The following is an 18,839-nucleotide window of genomic DNA, read 5'->3' on the forward strand; positions in this document are numbered from 1 at the left end:
AAATATCTTCTTGGGCTCACAGTAAGAACAATCTTAGGTGAGGCTCCCAGTATGGAGAAATCATTCACTCACTCATTCCATTGAGTCACGAGGACTCAGCCACCATTCACTAGTAGACTGAATTAGAGTTCTGAGAACACCACTTTTAAACACACACACACACCACACCACACACACACACACACACACACACACACACACACACACCCCAAAAACAAATGACTAGGCAGGCACATCCCTCCGTTATCAAACCAATAAGGGCCTCATATCCAACTCAAACTAACACGTATTGGGGACCTCAGGCACACTCCTCTTTGTCAACTCACGTATTCGCTACAACCACCACAGAGGTTGGACAAACAGCTACTTACACCGCTGGGAAATAAGCTCAGAGAAATGAAAGGACTTGCACAAGGTCACACAGCTACTAAAACCAAGCCCATCTTACTCTAAAGCCGCCTCCGTCCCTGCCACGTGGAGCTTGGGCTGTTTCCCCAGGGAACCCGGATCCTCGGTTTTGGTGAGGCCTCCCTCAAGAGACCAAGAGGGTTCCGCCCGCCTTCCTCCGGTCCACGGAGAGGACGGGCTGTTCCCAGCCCCTCAGAAAGGCTGTGGCCACACCCGCAGCCCCTCCACCCCGCCCGCTCCCTCCCTCCCGGGCTGGGCCGGGGGTTCCTTCCCCGCGCGGTACCGAGGGTCCCGCGGGCCGGTGCGCGGGGGTCAGAGGGGCTCCTCGCCACGCGCTGAGCGCCGCCACGTGCGGGGGGCGCTGGGGAGCCAGGTGGACAAAGTCGGGGACACGATCCCGGGGAACCGCGAGAAGCGTTCTGAGATGGGTAGCCCCTGCTTACGGTGGCCTGCGTGGCCCTGGCGCCCGCTGACAGTGGCCCAAACTTTCTCCAGTGTTCTCCAACCGCTTCCTCCCGCAGCCTCTGGGAACCCGGAAGGCGGGGATGCAAGGGCGGAGGCTGCGGGCCCACCAGCTGCCCCCCAAGACCCTCTCTTCCCTGCTAGGCACCAGAGCTGACTTACGGAGGCGCGGGGGAACACGCACCCCGCCACTCCCCGCCAGTGGGAGCCCAGGTGAGACCCGGCGGGCTTCCTTCCCTGCCCTAGGTCCTGTCTCCCAACTGGAGAACGGCAGCTTCTGCGCCGGGAAACGATGTCTGGGGAGACGATCCGCCGCGGAGAGAGGCGGTGGGCCGTGGGGATGGAGTCAGGGGTCTTCAGGTCTGCGCGGGTCGCGCGGCGCTCCTGCCCAGGAGGCGCTCACCTGCCGGGACATTCCCTCCCCGCACTCCCTAAAGCCAGCGCTCCGCGGAGGAGCGTAGGCGCGACATTCCCGCGGCGTGGAGCCTCGGGGTGGCTGGAGCAAGGGTCCCCGGCCTCCAGGGAGCAGGCCTCGGGAATGTGAGCTTCCCTTTCCGACTTCACCGGGTTTCGCTTCCCTCTCCGAACCCACCCACAGCTCCTCGGAGGCCCGTTCCATTGGGAGCCTGTCCTAAAAATCCACACTCTTCTCCCCCGCCTGGGACCATCGGAGAATAATTTGGAGTTCTTTCCGGGGGCCCTTACGAGAGCTTCAGACTCTTCCTCCCCTCCTCCCCGTGCCCCACGACCAGTCAAGGGAGAAGTCCCTTTTCCTGAAGGCATTTGTCCAAGGAAGCTGCAGTGACCACCCCGCCTGGGGCCCGTCTGGGAGAAGCTGGTATCCTCCCCTTCAGGGATGGGAGAGGGGAAAGCCAGTTCCCCACCTTGCCTGGGATCCGACTGGGAGACACCAGGCTTCCCTCCGCTCCAGCGGCGGATCTGGAGGAAGGCGGGTTTTCACTGCTCTCCCGGAGCGGGCCGGGGGAGAAGCCAGGTTCCCTCCCAGCCAGGCTGGCGTGGCGCGTCGCTCAGCTGCAGCCCACGCCCGGGAACCGCGCGTCGGAGATGGGGCTGCCCAGCCTGGCTACGACCCCCGCGACGGCCCCGGACGCTGGCCCGGGAGCGGCGCGGAGCTCGCGGCGAGAGGGGCTGAGGGCAGCCAGGACACAGGGCCCTCGCCGGGCTGTGCCGGCACCGTGCGCCCCGGGACCGTGCGCCCTCCTCCGGCACCGCGCGGTCGGCGCCCTTCCGGGGGCCGGGTCCCGCGCCCCTAGCTCCACGCCGGGCCACTTACCACGGTAGCTGATTCCCGGCTTGTAGAAGTCGGGGTCGCCCTCCACGCGGAGGCTGAACTCGGTGTAGCCCTCGCGCCGCGTTCCCTGGGCGCGCAGGATGCGGCTGCAGTAGCCCTCCGACTTGGGCACTTTGTCCAGGGTCTCGTCGGAGAAGGCCAGCGCCGCGGCCAGGGGCAGTGCCAGGGCCAGCAGCGCTGGACTCCGGCTCAGCCTCAGGGGCGCCGGGGACAGCCTCATCCTCGCGGGCGTCCAACTTCGTGCCGCTGCCGCCGGCCCTCGCCACGCGACTCCTGCCCGAAGGGGTCCCCGTGGAAGCGATACCAGGCGGAGCCCGGGCGGGGAGCGGGAGCTGGGAGCCGGCGCTGGCGACAGGGAGACCGTGCGGGTCTTGGCTTGGCGGCTGCCGAGCTGCGCCGCGCTGAGCTGAGCTGAGCGAGCAGAGCCGCGCGAGGAAGGGAGGGCGGCGGCGGAGGGGGAGGAGGGCGGGCTGATTTTGCCCAGATCCCCGAGCGCAGCGCTGTTTTGTTTCCGAGCTGGCGATTAGCGGCGCGGCGGTGTTGATTTTGCGACGCTAGATTCCCAGGGTCTGGCGAGGATATCATAAGGCACAGGGACACTGCGGGATCTGTCCCGCCACCAGGAAGGCTGCTGCCCCAACCCCAGCTACACCTTTGCACCCTGCGGAGTAGAGGGCTCCCAGGAGAGAAAGACTGGAAACTAACTTTTGTTGCGCACCTACTTTGTGCCTACCAATATGCTGGGTGTCTGGCTCACGGTATCTGCTCATCTGCTACGCTCTCCCTGCACACGACAAACGTGACAGCAATTTCACTCATTTTACAGATGAGCAAACTGAGGCCTGCAGCCGACCAATTAAGGCGGGGTTGGATGCCACGACTGACTCTATTGCTCTTTTGGAACAGGTCGGACTGGAGGATGAGAAAGGAGCAGCATGACTCATCCAACTGCGCCTAGTAGGCACAGCGCCTACGGCCTGTAATATTTTTGGAGACTCCTGAAAATATTTTCTTTAAAATCAGAAGGAAAAAACATTTAGGGCTAATAAAATGTTATATATAATATCAATGTATTTCTATTTACACCTACACAGTCATAAAATATAACGTTGACTGTTGTTTTATGAAGGAAGGAGACCCCAAGGACAGAAATGCCTAAGGCCCAGGAAAGTCCTCATCTAGGCCTAGAAAGGAGTTTCAAATGGTTCAAAGAAAAGCCCGTGTTTTCTTGGCTTAGATTTTTGTCCCCAGTGACTGATTTTTAGAGAGGAACTGAGCCTGAGGCACCAGGAAAAGGCCCAGGTGCAGGAATCTCTCCCAGTGTTTCCCTGGAGACAAACTTGAATCAAACCTTAGTTGTGTCATTCACCCATGTGAGATGTTGGCGAGTTATTTTGTCTCTCCAACCTTGAGTTTCTCCCTCTGGAGGGTGTGTGTGTGCCTACAGGCTAATACACCCTTCCTGTAGGGGGTGCTAGAGTCCAAAGAAATGTCCCATATAAAGCACCTGGTAGGGGTGCGTAGGTGGCTGAGTCGGTTGAATGTAGGACTTCGGCTCAGGTCATGATCTCACAGTTCATGGATTCAAGTCCCATGTTGGGCTAGACAGCTCAGAGCCTGGAGCCTTCTTCAGATTCTGTGTCTCCCTCTCTCTCTGCCCCTCCCCCGCTCGCACTCTGACTCCCTCTCTCAAAAATGAATAAACGTTAAAAAAATTTTAAAACACCTGGCCTAGGCTTCAGTCTCCCCCCTCCCCCCAACTCCATATACACACCCACCTCCTCAAGGGGTAGGTCTGGGCTGGTCCTGGGTACCGCAGAAGGAAGATCAGACCCACCTGGGAGATGCCTTAAGCCCGCTGCCTCCCCTCAGTGTGTGCAAGCATCCCTCCACAGGTGCTTTTGGAAGTTTTGGTTACCTCTCCTCCTCTCCCTGGGCAGTCAACACATCTTAACAGCCTACACTTAAAAAGCAATCTCCTTTGCTTTCCAGGTCAGGTTTTTCTCTTTGACATCACTAACAAACAGCCCAGGGGAACCATCTGCATTGGAGGTCTCCATGCCTCCCGCACCTGCCCACTCACTTCTCAGTCCTCGTCCTGGGACTCCCACTGCCATTATTAACTGGGCACCTTCTCTCAGAAGTCACCCAAGAGTGCCCCCTTGCTGAAGCCAATTACGCTCTTTTCTCAGCCCTGGACTTCCCTGACCCCCAACAACACCTGATCCAGCTGGCTAGCCCTCCTTTACAGAGGTGCTGCTCAGATTCACGTCTGTGTCCTGAGCGAACTATCTCCCGTATCACTAGCTCAGAGCTCATGCTAGATTCCATGGTGCATAGTCTAAGTCATCCAGCATCCTTTTGTGGAGTGTAGATATGAGGCCAAGTCTGTGCTGAGCAGTGGGCATCACAGGGAACAAAACTTCATTCATTCATTCATTCATTCATTCATTCATGTTGAAGGCCGTCCATGTGTTCAGTGCTGGGACACGAGACAGACTTATTACCTGTCTTTGTGGATCTTACCATCCAGTGGGAAAAGCAAATATTAAATACATAGTTACAGAATCTTTTCAAATTATGATTGTGATACATGCTACAAACTAAAAAAAGTGTTTTGTGAGATTTTATCTCAGAGGACAGGAATGAATATACAGAGATGAATAAAATGTGGCTTCTGTCTTTACAGATCTTACTGTATGTCCAATAACCCAAACAAGTGCTCTTGAGTGTCTTTTCTTCTATATCAACATATTAAAATCCAACATGGCAGTGGACGGGGTAAGGAGCAGGTAGGGATGTAAGAGTTAATTTTTTATTAAACATTGACAAGAAAACCATGTCGGGTAGGAGGCCCATGTCCCCTCCCGCCTCATTTCCCAAATTAGGAGCCTATAAAATCACCTGTCGAGGCGCCACAGCTAAGAAGGGGAAAAGAAGCAAGATTCAAAACAGCCCTCACTGACACCAAAATGGGCTTCCTCCCACTTCATGGCGTTGACCTCATCATCTGGGCTGACAGGCTCTAAGCAGCCCATCATCAAGCTCCAATGCCACTACCCAAGTTAGATTTCCCCAACCCAACTCTGCTGTCACGTCAGACCCCTGTTCTCTCCCCCACACGTCCGATCCATCACTGAGTCTCATCTTCTAACTACCTCTTGAATCTGGCCACTTCTCTCCGTCTCCTCTGCCACCACACCAGTCCGAGTTGTCGCCATCTCTCGACCTCATAATTGGGCTGCCCACGTCCGTTCCTATTCCCCTCCGATATGCTGTCTGCACTGAAGCCTGAAAGATCCTTTTGCAAATGCAGATTTGAATGTCAATCCCAAGGTTAAAATCCCTTTTCAGTGGCTTTTTGTGGCTCTCGGAACAAAGACCAGAATCTTCAGCATGACCTCCAATGCCCTCCTGAATCTACCACCCCTTTGGTCATGGGCTCCGGCCCCCAAGGCTTTTCAGTACTGGGAGCTTGTGCCTGTGCCATTCTCTCTGCCTGGCATCCAGTGCTCTGGAGTCTCTCCCACTCACCACCTTCCCCAGCCAACTCCTAAGCATCTCTCAGATCTCAGTGCAAAACTGCTTCCTCAGAGAAGTCCTTCCTGATTTCCTATTTATATGCCCCTCTTTATATGCTCTCCTGGAACCTGATATATTTTTCTCTTAATAGTCTTAAGATTTATGATTCCATATTCATTTTTGTGTTTGACTTTTTGTAAATACATTTTGTATTTATTCCATGTCTGACTCCATCACTAGATTCCAAGCTCTGTCAGGGCAGTGACTGTCTCTGGGGCTCACCGCCATATTCTCGATGTGCACCATGTTCTGTGAATAAAAGTCTTTAACAGGCTCCCAGTGCCCTCTGACTCAGCCCAAGTTCATCAAGTGACCTTCAAGGCCTTCCATAATCTGGTTGTAGATCCCAGACTGAGCTCCCAGTGCTGCCCAACTGGGTTCCCTGTGTCCCCCGCTTTCAGTCCTGCCTCAACACTTTGTCAATAGCTTTCCCAGCACCTAGAATGCCTTCCCCTCCTGTGACCCATTTAAATTCTCCTCTCCTCCATGGAATGAGATTGCACATTCTCTCCTCTGGACTTCAGTAGAACTTAGAGGAGAAAGTTTCTTATTTTGACTATTGTGTTCTGGTGGATTGTCACGAACTCTTTCGTGTGTCTGTGTCTCATCTCTTAGCAATGAATCCAGTTTACTTTCTATTTAATTTCCTGTTCAGATGTTTTGTTCTGTTGTAAAATACACTGGACTTCAAGAAATCTCTTTCCAGTTTCATAGCCTAAGGCAGAGCTAATGTTAGTTGCTAAGGTGTTGCTAGGGAAAGTCATTTAGCCAGGGCAGATAATTAACTTTATCAGTGTGTGTGGGTAAGTCACAGAAAAGAAGAGCTGGGGGCCCTACTTATCCAAGGGAAAAAAAAATTCCTTTGATTGGTAAGAGGTGAGATCAGCCTTTTTTTTCCCCCCCTTTAAGAGAGAAGGGGAAAAGAAAGAGTTTCTAGATTAGTGTTTTTCTGAGTATGGCCATTGAAACACAGGCATTAGATGTTTGCCTCAAAAGCAGGCTCCAAAATCCCACCCCAGACCTATTACATCTGCACTCTGAACAAATTCAAATCAAAGTTTAGGAAACCACTGTCTCAAGAGCTTGTAACGCAGACTTGAAATACAAGAGTTCTAGTCCGGCTTTCCCGCATTTGGGCTGTGTGAAGGTGAGTGCTCTTGGCGTCATAGGACCCATCTAAACTGATTTCAATGTACAAAATTGAAAACAGTAATACCCATTTTGCCCTCACCCCAGGGTTTATAGAAATACATGGGTAACTGAGGTAATAATCTGTAAACCTCAAAGTGATTTACACAAACAAAAATTATTATCGTTACTCTTATTCTATTAATTTAGAACAAGAATCCAGACATGTCTTTGTTTCTCTAACTCATAGAGTTATACTCAGAAGCTTTCATGGAAAGGGATTTCTAGAAGAAGAAAGTAGATAGACAATAATGGAAATTGAATTGCTCTGAATAATCTATTTGTAATCTTTCATGAGGAAAAGCTGTCTACCAGTGAGCCAGTAGGTTTTGAGACTAAGTTATGGAAGAGGAGTACAAGCAATAAAATTTTAAAAACTTCTAAAAGCAGAAAACATCAAATGGGGGGTCTGGCTGACTCTGTTGGTAGAGTATGCGACTCTTTCTTTTTTTTTTTTAAGTTTATTTATTTATTTTGAGAAAGAGAGAGAGAGTTCCAAGCAGGCTCCAAGCTCAGCGCTGACAGTCGGGAGATCATGACCTGAGCTGACATCAAAAGTCTGACGCTTAACCAACTGAGCCACCCAGGCATCCCAGGCATGTGACTCTTGATCTCAGGGTCTTAAGTTCAAGCCCCACATTGCATGTAGAGCTTACTGTGAGAAAAAAAAAAAAAAAAAGCAATTAATTAAAGAGATATTTATCCAGCACTTGCTGTGTTCCAGGCATTGGCCATAGCCTGTGTAAGTACCCTATCTTTGGAAATCTGAAGCTGACTAGGTCCCTCCCACAGCTCCACCCAAGGTATGAGCTTTCTTGTTCACCTGGTCTCTCCAGTGCTTTGGTCTCCATTGAGTTCTGCCCTTCCCTGTCCACGCCCCCTCCCTCCCTTTCCCCCCTCGCCCCACCCAGGAGCATTTCTCTATTTATTATTTCTCACTGCCACGTCCAGATCAACATTCTAAGATATCCTTCAAAAGTCCCTCTTACTCTAAAGCTCAAAGCATCCCATTTATACCTCTTCATCCTCCGTCGTCCTACCTCCATCATCTAGAGCCTCCAGGTCATTCCCCTACAGATACAGAAAACTCTGCCACTGGTGTATGGGCTTCCTGCCCAGCCTAACGCATGTAGTCTTGGGAGACTCGAGAGTCTGAATGTCTACTGATATTTAGCCATCTGTCTAACCTCTTCTACTCTGATGAGGTTGGCTCTCTCCGTGTCAGCAGCCATCACCGACAAAAACCTCCCTTTGGAGATCTGGATTCCCAGAAGCTCTCCATCATCCCACTTTTAGCTTTCCCATGTCCTCACCCCCGTGACCCCTCTGTGTCATTAAGGGATACTATCGCTTACTCACTTCTGATTTTCCCAGCCCATCTTGTTGTCAATTCCTTTCCCACCCAGTCTGGACATCATGCTTAACCATTTTAACCACATCCTCACCAATACTCTTCATTGGGTCATCTCTTTTACTTCTCTGCCTCCTCTCCAACTAACCCCCAAGCCCAGATCAACTAAGCAGAATTGTGGAGCTATCTCAGACTTCTGAGTTCTGCTGCCCCACCAATTGCCTTACTACAGACTCATGAATTCTGTTCTTAACCACGGTTTTTAAATGGATTCCTAATCAGTTTCCTCTTCCATTCTTCACAGCCCCTTATCTCTTTCTTCTAGTCCTTACCACCTTTACAAGCCTGCTGAATCACCCTGGTTACTCTCACTCTTTGCAGGGGTGAAATGGCAACCTGGTCTCTTATTTCACCCCCCAGAGAGAAGACATAACTTCCTCAGATCTCTGTCTCCTCTACCATCAAACGAAATCGGCAAAACCCTAATTCATTTCTTGCCTCCAAGGAGGAAGGGTTTCACTCTTTGATTCTTCAGAGGCTAATCCCCACCTGTGTTCTTGTGCTCATTCCCTCCTGCCTTCTGCTGAGCACTAATCTGGCCATGAACCTCTCTGCCTCTCGTGCTTCAGTCTCCCTTCCCGTTCACATCCTCAGCCTGTAGGCGCTGGTGAATCTCCCCCATCCTGGGCTGGGCCCGGGAACGGTGGTGGGCGAGAGGTGCCCTGACAATGGACATTTCACTGATCTTCTCTCCCTCTCCAGCTGTTTTCTTAACTATGTGCTTCAGAGCCATATTTGTTGAAAGAGTTGCCCTCCCTTGCTGTATCACTGCTTCCTCAGTTTGTACCCATTTTTACATGCAATGCAGTTTGGGATCAGCTCATATCTCTTTACTGACTGCTCCATCAGAGGTCACCTAAGACCTCCTACTTGCCATAGCCATTGTCTGAATTAAAATAGACAAAAGCCATCAGTAAGAGCCCTGTCATTGTACAGCTGGTTGGGAACTCACCAGTAAAAGGAACTAAAGAGAACTGCACAGTGGAAGTAGGCCTAAGGTGTAGGCCTAAGGTGTAGACCTGGTCCCAACCAAGAGACCTCTCAGCCTTCCCGCTTTGGATTTATGGATGAGAGAGAGCCTCATGTCTGAATGCAGGATGGCATGCGAGGTGCAGCTGTGGACAGCGCTCAAGAACAAGCCCTTGCAAGTCCAGCCACGCATGGAACCCAGACTCCGTCCACATTCCCGGGTGGCTTTCTTGCTATTAATCCAGCAACCAGGACCAAGCAAAGCCACCTTTTTGAAGTTTTGGAACTTCATAGCTTAGACCACATGACCATGGCACACTACTGCCACCTGGTGATAGGGAGTAGAATATGCAGCGATACAAAATCAGGAACTCTCAAGGTACTCATAAGGTCACCTCCATGGGCCTATTTTAGAGTAGACTGTTTGCTCTTTGATAATAGAGTCTTCGGGTTTTCCACTGTGTTTAGAATAACGTGTCTGCATGAAGTAGATATTTGGTGAAGTTTTGTGAAATTTAATCCTTTCATTCAACAAACATTTATTGATTAACTAGGAGGAAGGTAGTACAAATATAAAAGATAATTCCTGATTTCAAGAAGCTGTGGAAACAGGCAAAGCAGGTATTTGTAAAACAAGGAATCGCACACACTATTAATGAAAGCACAGAGAAGGGAGTGACTAATTCTTATTGGGGTGAGGGCCCAGGAAAATGTTCTAGGCAGAGGGAAGAGCCAATGCAAAGGAAGAGATGTGTGAAAAAGCAGGATGTGTCCTTGGGATAATAAAGTGATCTTTTCAGTGGCACTGTATGCAGATAGATTGTCAGTGAGAGTCTGGGGCAAGGGCATATGCTAAGAGGCTTTAACAGCAGTCCATAGGAGGACCATGGGCTGAGGCTGGAGAAAGGATGACAAGGGAGGGTTGTTTAGGGTAAAGAGGACATAGTGCATAGTGATGTGTAGGAGGGGAGAAAGGAGTCAGATGACTCTGAGGGTTCTCACCTGAGCCACGGGGTGGGCGATGTCATGGTGGTAACTGAGAGAAGGAATTCAAGAAAAGAAGCCACCGTATGTGGAAACAGGGGGATGATATGAGATTATATATCTATTCAATTGTGGTTATGTCCCACTTAAGGGGTCTTTCAACAGTCTGTCTTGACAGTGGACTGCCCAAGGCAAGAGGCAGCCAGCTCAGAAGCCAGATAGGAGCTGGGGGACAGAGACCCAGAGGGTGGTAAGATCCTGTGCCCCAACCCTCCCTTTAAGACACCCTCAAAGCTTAGCTCTCCTCTGTTGCTTCCTCTCTGCTTTGTGCTCTGACTTCCAAACCAAAAGACCAGTTTGATCAATGTGCCATTGCTAGAAAGCTAATGGAAAAAAGAATAATCTTCTGGGTCCCCTACCTGGCTCACCAGGTGACATATGTGGTTGTCATGGTGGCATCCTAGAGTGAGCCAAAGAAGTAGGATGTTAGACTGTGTAACCTGGAACGTATCTGTGGTCTTGGGGGGCTGCCAGTGCTTGTTGGTTGATGGCTCCTCTGCTCACACCCAACTAGAACTGGAAGGAGGCACTGAGAGAGGGAAAAAAGAAGAAAATGGACCCACATCCTTTTCAGCTTGAGGCCATGAAGAAATGGAGGGAAAGAGACAGAGTAAAAAGAAGAGGAGGTCAAAGGAGAACACAGAAATGGCCAGAGGGGCACGTGAGTGGCTCAGTCAGTTAAGTGTCTGACTCTTGATTTCAGCTCAGGTCATGATCTCATGGTTTGTGAGTTCAAGCCCCACCTCAGGTTCCGTGCTGATGGCGTGGAGCCTGCTTAGGATTCTCTCTCTCCCTCCCTCCCTCCCTCTCCGCCCCTTCCCCACTTGTGATCTCTCTTTCTCTCTCTCAAAAATAAATAAACTGGGGCGCCTGGGTGGCGCAGTCGGTTAAGCGTCCGACTTCAGCCAGGTCACGATCTCGCGGTCCGTGAGTTCGAGCCCCGCGTCAGGCTCTGGGCTGATGGCTCGGAGCCTGGAGCCTGTTTCCGATTCTGTGTCTCCCTCTCTCTCTGCCCCTCCCCCGTTCATGCTCTGTCTCTCTCTGTCCCAAAAATAAATAAAAAACGTTGAAAAAAAAAAAAATTTAAAAATAAATAAACTTAAAAAAAAAAAAAAAGAAATGGCCAGAAAGTGTATTTAGTACAAAAAGGAATACATAGGAGAAACAAAGAAAGGACAGAGGAAAAGACGCTTCTCTCTTCCTATTACCATAATGAAGTGTCCATGTGCTACAGACAAAAAAAGGCATTCTTTGCCTTCTAATTAACTGTGGCCCAAGTTTTGCACCTCTCTCAATCTGGAAAATATAATTGCTGAAGCGTCAGATTTATGGATTGGATTGTGACTTAAATAAGCGGCATCCAACTGTTACTTCGAACACACCCCCAAAGAGCTAGGACCTGGAAAAAAGAAAAGTCTCTAGAACACAGTTCAGCCCCAAACTCATTTCTTTTGGAAAACTGGAAGCAAATTTATTGGTCTGGGTGTTAAGAGAAAGAATCAAACACATTTTATTTGTGCATTCCTTAAACAGTGATGAAATTAACAATACTGGGCGCTTTATCTTGTCTCCAAAGGATGGGAAGGCGTGCCTCCTGTCTACAAAGGGCTTGCAATAATCAGAGCGGACAGCCCTAGCCTGCTTCTCTGAGTGCGGCAGCGGTGGTCTAAGCGATTCCCAGAAGTAGACTCATCTAATCCTCACAACAGTCTGGGTAGTTTCATTTCTCCATTTTGCAGATGAACAATGCGAGGCATGGGGAGGTTAGGTGACTTGCTTGCCCAAGGTCACAGAATATTTGAAAGCCCATGCAGAGACATTTCAGTGCCAATTAAAGACCAAGACAAACGATCTCTGTGTTTCGTGCAGAGTCCCCAGAGGGAGAAATCCCCACAGGCTGCCGTGGTCCAAAGGTTTCAGGGAAGCAGTAGGGCCTGATGGAGGGGTCGGATTTGGAGAGATGTGGGAGAAAGGCACCCTGAGTAACACTGACTGCGGGGGCTTGGACAAGTGGCGGGACAGTGAGGGGCCACTCGGTCTGGAACAAAAGGCCAGTGGCAGGAAATCACTGGGATGCTGTCCTGATGGCAACAGAGCTGTGATGAACCTGTGGTATTGGAGTTCCTCTTGAGAAGATTTAAATGTGAAATGAGCTTTTGTTCTCGGCCCAGTGCATTTTAATGCTGTGATACAGGAGCCAGAACTCAGAGAGCGTTCATTCATCAGGCTCCATTAACTCATTAAACTTACATTTCACTTTTGTCTCTGTTCCTTCGTACTTCTTAACAAGTCCTGGCATCTCAGATGCTGACCTTTTAGAAAGATTCTTATGCAGATTGTCAGTCCCCTTCCTTATCCTTGAAAACACGGCTCCAATGGCACCTCCGTGAAGCCTTCAGTGATGCCCTGGGCAGTGTTGGCACTCTCGTGTGCACCAGGCTCCTTGTGCATAACCCTTGCAGCATTTACCACCTGGGAGCACCATCTACGTATACACCTTGTTATCTCTCACAAGACCCCGGGGTCCTTAAACGGTGGGACTGTTTACTTGGCATCCCTAGTGGTTTGCACAGAGTAGATACTCAGTAAATGCCGAATGAAGGAAGGAAGGAAGGAGTCTCCATCATTATATTGGAGGAATCCAGAAGATTATCTGACTCAAATCTTTATCTTTTTTTATGAACTCTGTAAAACCAAAGTGGCTTCCTGGAACTCCGCTGCATTTATAGTAGCCTATTTATTTATTGCCTTCATAACACCCATCACAACCTATAATTATTTGATCTGCTTGTATCCTCTCTTAGGATAGCGCAAACCTCGTAAGTGCAGGTGCACCTGTCTTGTTCACTGTCTTGTTCACTGTCTTGTTCACTGTCACGTAGTGCATGGCATGATGTAAATGCTCTACAGATATTTGTTGAGTAAAAGAACGAATATTACATCTCCGGTTAACTGTTCAGATTCTTTTTGGATTTCCCAAGTGAAGGGAGGAGGATAATATAAACATAAAATATAATTTCTGCCTTCAAGAAGCTGTAAAGACAGACAAAGCAGATATTTGCAAAACAAAGAATCATATATACTAACTAGTAATGAGAGCAATTCTGATTGGGGTGACTTTCTTTTAGATGACTCTAATTATTAGGCAAAGAATTCTTTCTGTTGAAATAAAAACTACCTTGCTAGAATCCTTACAGAATATGCCTAACACTGTGCCAAGAAACAGATTGTGGTTTTAAAAATATATGTCCCCGATTCTTTGAGAATCCTTCCTTCAAAAGGTAGAGCTTAATCCTCCTTCCCTCGAGTGTGAGCTAGATTTAATGAGTCACTTCTAATGACTAGAATAATACAGAAGTTATGGTGTGTGGCTTTAGAAACACAGTCATGAAAGGCACTCTGACTTCTTCCTTGCTTTCTTAGATAGCTCACTCTGGGGGATGTTATCTGCCTTGCTGTGAGGACATTCATGCAACCCTATGGAGAGACACATGTAACAGGAACTGAGACCCCCACCCTGTGAGTAAGCCGTCTTAGAAATGGATTCTCCAACCTCAGTCAAACCTTCGGGCAACTGCAGTCTCTATGGACATTCTATCTGCAACCTCATGAGGGACTTCAAACTAGAGCCACCCAGATAAGCCACTTCTGAATTTCTGACCTACAGAAAAATAAGATAATAAATATTCTAAGCAATTAAGTTTTGGTGTAATTTGTTACACAGCAACAGATAACTAATACATAACTCCATAAGTGTTTGCTGAGAATTACCGTGTTGCACTATTTTCTTCTCCTTTCCAGTTTAGACATGGTTTCTGGATCCTCATCCTCGCCTTCTCTCAAGGGCATGTGGCACCTTGTCACCATCCCTGAAAAAGGCTGGCACCAAGAACTGAATGCAGAATTTAAGGTATGTCTGTGTTACCCCAAAGGAGAGAGGCTAGATCTCCCCCATCTAAACATGGTCACATCATGCTATCAAGTGCCATTGACTTATTGTTTCATTTTATTGTTAAATTTTTCAAACATGCATAAAAGTTGAAAAATTGTATAGTTAACATGTACCCACTATCTAGATTCCATAACAAATATTTGACCACACTTGCTTTATCACAAATCCATCTATCCATCCATCATTCCTTTTGTCCTTCTTATTTGTTTCATGCATTTCAAACACGTTGAAGACATCCATGTTGACGTTTCAGCCAATCCAAATCTCCAAATCCTTTACTTACTTGCTGCCTCCCCCTACCTATTCATTCCCTATCCTCTGTTTGGTCCTGAAAAACACGACTGTTTACATTTACTAGCATAGAAAAGCAGAATGGCACAGGGGAAATAGAATAGGTTTTGAAGGTGGATAGACCTGGGTAGAAATCTAGTTCATTTATGTCCAGCTATGTGATATTAAGCAAATGACTCAAACTCTTGGAGTCTTGTTTTATTCATCTATAAAATGAGGATGAGAAAAAGACCTATGTGCAGGATTATTTAGAGGACAAGAGATTACACATGAAAAGCATTTAGCATAGTATCTGGCATGTAGGAGGTGTTCAACTGAATGATAGCTAATATTATTTGGTCCACCATTTCTGCCCATCTAGTTAATTTTGGATTCTGAATCTGTCCTTCCAGATTTTCTTCATCTTCAAATCTATAAGTTCTGCAAGATATGCATCCCAGAAATGGACATAGAATGTGACTGGGGCGAGTCCTGAATCTTCTGTCAGTTATCTATATTGTTATTGTTCTTAAGTCTGATATTAATTAAAATAATACAATGTGGCACTAATAGTTATTGCTTATAGAACTGACATTAACTATTCATCACCAGTCTTTTGAGTCTTTTAATCAGTTATAAATCTACCTTTCTCTATTGTCACATCATTTGTATTTCTCCATCTTATCAGTAAGGACATTACAAGTGACTTTGTTAAATGCCTTGCTGATGATAAATGCACTTACTGCATGTATCATATTTCCTTCTTCTACCAGCCTTGTAACATTTTAATTGAAGAAAAGTAGGTTAATTTGCTTGTTACTATCCTTTGCAAATTGATGGCAGTTCCTAGCTATCAATTCTTCCTTCCTTCCTTCCTTCCTTTCCTTCCTTCCTTCCCTCTTTCTTTCTTTCTTTCTTTCTTTCTTTCTTCTTTCTTCTTTCAACATACTTAAACCTGTTTCTCAGAAAATCTGTTGTTGGAAAGATTGCTAGGCATGTAACCAGCACGAATTATTGCCTTTTCTACTAACAAGTCCCTGGTCTTGCTGGGGAAGGGGGGCAATGTGCCCAGCTAAAAACAACTATATTCTCCACTTGTTTCAGAAATCATTGACCATCTGGCACATTCTGGCCAATGGGATATAGGTGGAAGTTGCTGGGTAGAGCTCTGGGGGAAGCTCCTTAAAGAGCAGGGTGGGGAAGGAGGGCTAGAGTCAACTTGTTCTCGTCTTTCCCTCTTTTCTCTGCCTGGCACACGGAAACTTGTGCTGGTGATGGAGAAGCCTTTTTGGTAACATGGGGTAACAACGAAGCGAAGGTCAAGAGAATCTCTGAGAACTGAGTTCTGACATCCTTGAGCAGCTAAACCAATGCCTGCCTTAGGGCTGTTGATAGAATGAGAAAAGTAACTCTCTAAATTGGTTAAGCTACTTTTTGGGGATTTCAACTATTAACAGACACACATGATTCCGAAGTGATACATCTGTCCTAGAATCCTGACCATCACTGCTCTGTCATTTGAAGACTCCATCTTCTTCTGTGATATAGAATAAAGAAGATATTTGACAATTTTCTGATTTCTAGCACCACTGAATTCCCCACAGTTCCAAGGTCTACACGCCAGTGATCTTGTTGGCAACTCATCTTCATGATGAACTGGGTAATTTGTTTAGTCCGCGAGATTTCACCTCATGTGGAGCCGCTCATCATTCCAGTCACTTTTCTTGGACTTCGGGTCTCCCATGCCAGCATAGGTTTCACCCTCTTCAGTCCAACAAGCACTGTCACTGACAAAGATGAAAGCCAAGGAGAAGAGCCACTCTGATTTCTATCGTCCTCTACTTTTACAGCCCCTCCTCCCGCCCCAAATGCTGGGCCCTGCACTTATTATTCTTTCAGACAGGAGAAGAAAGTCTGCTTTGTTGATCTTGACATTTCTTGCATGTCTCGGCTCAGTTTAGTCTCCAGCCTGCATTACTCAACTCCCAATATATGTTTGCAGATTGAATGAATGTGTCTAAGATATGAAAAAACTAATGAATTCAATCAACCATGGAAATACGACAAGGAATTCTCAGTTGCTCAGAGAGTACAGGCATGGCTTGGGGTTTCGCTTCTGCTGCACGGACAGTGTGGGCCGACTGCACTACACGACTATATGTGTGTAGTGACATTCACTATTCAAAAATACTGGGAGCCTACTTTCCAGAACATACTTGGAAAACAAGTTACAAAAGAAAGAAGTGCATGAATTTATTATTTTGGGGGCCAGCCATCTCTCTGCTGGGCTAAATCCAAGTTCCTTCTCTGCTTTTGCCTTCTAACTAGTTTTTGTTTGTTTGTTTGTTTGTTTGTTTAGGAGCAGAGGGTGGTTCTATCAAACCTAATCAGAAATACGCTAAATGATCTAGTAAGTGTTGTCTACCTTAAAAATCTGCATTGTCTCTAATTTCAGGAAGTACTTGCAGTCAGCAGGGCTATTTTTGTTGTGTGAAACAGGAGGATTGGCAAACTTTTTTAGATAATAAATATTTCAGGCTTTACAAGTCATATGATCCCTGTAGCAACCACTCAACTCTGTTATTGTAGTGTGAAAGCAGCGATCAACAATATGTTAGCAAATGAGTGTGGCTTTGTTCCAATAAAACTTTATTCATGGACACTGAAATGTGAATTTTATATAATTGTTGTTGTTTATGAAATACTGTTCTTCTTTTGACTTTTTTCAGCCATTTCGAAATGCAAAAACCATTTGTAGCTTCAGACAGAAGACTGTGTTTGATCCATAGGTCATAGGTTGGTGATTCCTGAAACAGAGATACCCTTGGGGCTGGTTTAAAAAAAAAAAAAAAGAGGATTCCTTTTTATAGAGCTATAGGAAGAACTTATGGGAACTGGAAAATGAAAATAGAAAGCTGTCAGGACTTCAGCCTACTCTATACCAGACATGGTCTCCTGCGTGGCTTTTCTGCATCATTCAGCATTTCAACTCACTCTGCAGGTCCAACTGGGTACCCCTTTCCACTCAGAACCTACACATATAAATCAATAGACAATTGAATATGACAGGATGAATGCAATGAAATTGGCATGTACAAGGTGCTATGGGAAAGTATAGCAAGTTAGTAGCTCAAAAATAAGGACCACATTAAGGAAGAACATTGGTAGTCAGGGGGTTGAGGAAAGTGTAGAAGGTTTGGAATGGTCAGTGTGGAGAATGAAATAGGAATCAGACAGAAGAAACAAGGAAATCTCCTAGGTATTATTGAAGGCTGAAGTGATGCTTAGAATTTTAGCCTTTGCTAGGTGCATTAATTTGGTTGCCTGTGGCAACAAGTAATAGAAAAGCTTTTCCAAATGGTTTAAGCACTAAGTTCTCTAGAATGCAGGTGTCATAAATGCAGGAAATCTGCCTATCTTGTTCGCTGATCTGGCTCCAGTTTCTAGGAAACTGGCTGGTGCACGGTGGGCATCCAGTAAATATGTTTTGAATGAAGAAATGAATGATCACACATAGCAGTGAGTGAGTTCTAGGCGTGGTTAACTCAGTGGCTCATTGGCATATCCAGGATTCAGGTTCAGTCTATCTTTTGGTGAGTAGGCTTTGTCTTCAGCCTAGTTTTTCATGGTTGCAAGGTGGCTGCTATACTTCTGGTCATTATGACCAGACCGAAACATTTCCAATAGAAAGAAAAGGAGTTATCTACTCCCTGAGTCCGTTTTCAAGAGTGAGAAAACCTCTTTCAAAAGCATCAGCAAATTCCCCCTCAGTTCTGTTGGCCAGAAATATATCACATACCAATGTCTAAATTAATCAATGGCAGGGATAGTGGGGCCACTATGATCAGCTTAGACCACTGTTCCCCACTGGGGTGACTTTGCCCCCCCTTCCCCCCCCACACACACCAGGCAAAGTCTTGAGACATATTTGACTGTCACGATGGGGAAAGGGAGCACCAATGGCACTCCTGTTGGTAGAAGCCAAGAACACTGCAAAGCCATCTTAGGATGCGCAGGACAGCCTCTACCGCAAGAAAGAAGCATCTCATTCAAAATATCACTAGTGCTGAGGTTGAGAAACCCTGGCTTAGACCAGTCCAAATCTTCCCCTGGAGCTGGGGCAGGGGCTACTTTCCTTGAAGCACATGGCTGGGGAGGAGCATGAATATCTGTATGAAATCAGGGTTCTAAAAGGCAGGAGGAAGCGAAAAGGAGGTAGCAGTGAGGGAGAGATGGGTGCT

General features: G+C 47.3%; 1 protein-coding gene and 2 long non-coding RNA genes across 3 annotated transcripts in view; 2 read left to right on the plus strand and 1 right to left on the minus strand.

Annotated features, from left to right (window-relative positions):
• SPON1 (spondin 1) overlaps positions 1-2,643 on the minus strand; it is a 259,786-nt gene extending 257,143 nt beyond the window's left edge. The window contains exon 1 of the mRNA XM_060606071.3: positions 2,165-2,643. Coding sequence (XP_060462054.1) covers positions 2,165-2,402 — 238 coding nt within the window. The 5' untranslated portion in view covers positions 2,403-2,643. The remainder of the gene's footprint in view (positions 1-2,164) is intronic.
• LOC132661483 (uncharacterized) lies at positions 193-15,474 on the plus strand. Its single transcript, XR_009602248.3, has 3 exons — positions 193-1,083; positions 14,178-14,286; positions 15,012-15,474. It is a non-coding gene; the product is annotated as an uncharacterized LOC132661483 (long non-coding RNA).
• On the plus strand, positions 9,772-14,059 carry LOC132661482 (uncharacterized). Its single transcript, XR_009602247.2, has 3 exons — positions 9,772-10,566; positions 10,891-11,037; positions 13,800-14,059. It is a non-coding gene; the product is annotated as an uncharacterized LOC132661482 (long non-coding RNA).
• Positions 15,475-18,839: the final 3,365 nt, after the last annotated feature.

Source organism: Panthera onca, chromosome D1, assembly GCF_046562875.1.
Source record: "Panthera onca isolate mPanOnc1 chromosome D1, mPanOnc1 haplotype 2, whole genome shotgun sequence".
NCBI lineage: Eukaryota > Metazoa > Chordata > Mammalia > Carnivora > Felidae > Panthera > Panthera onca.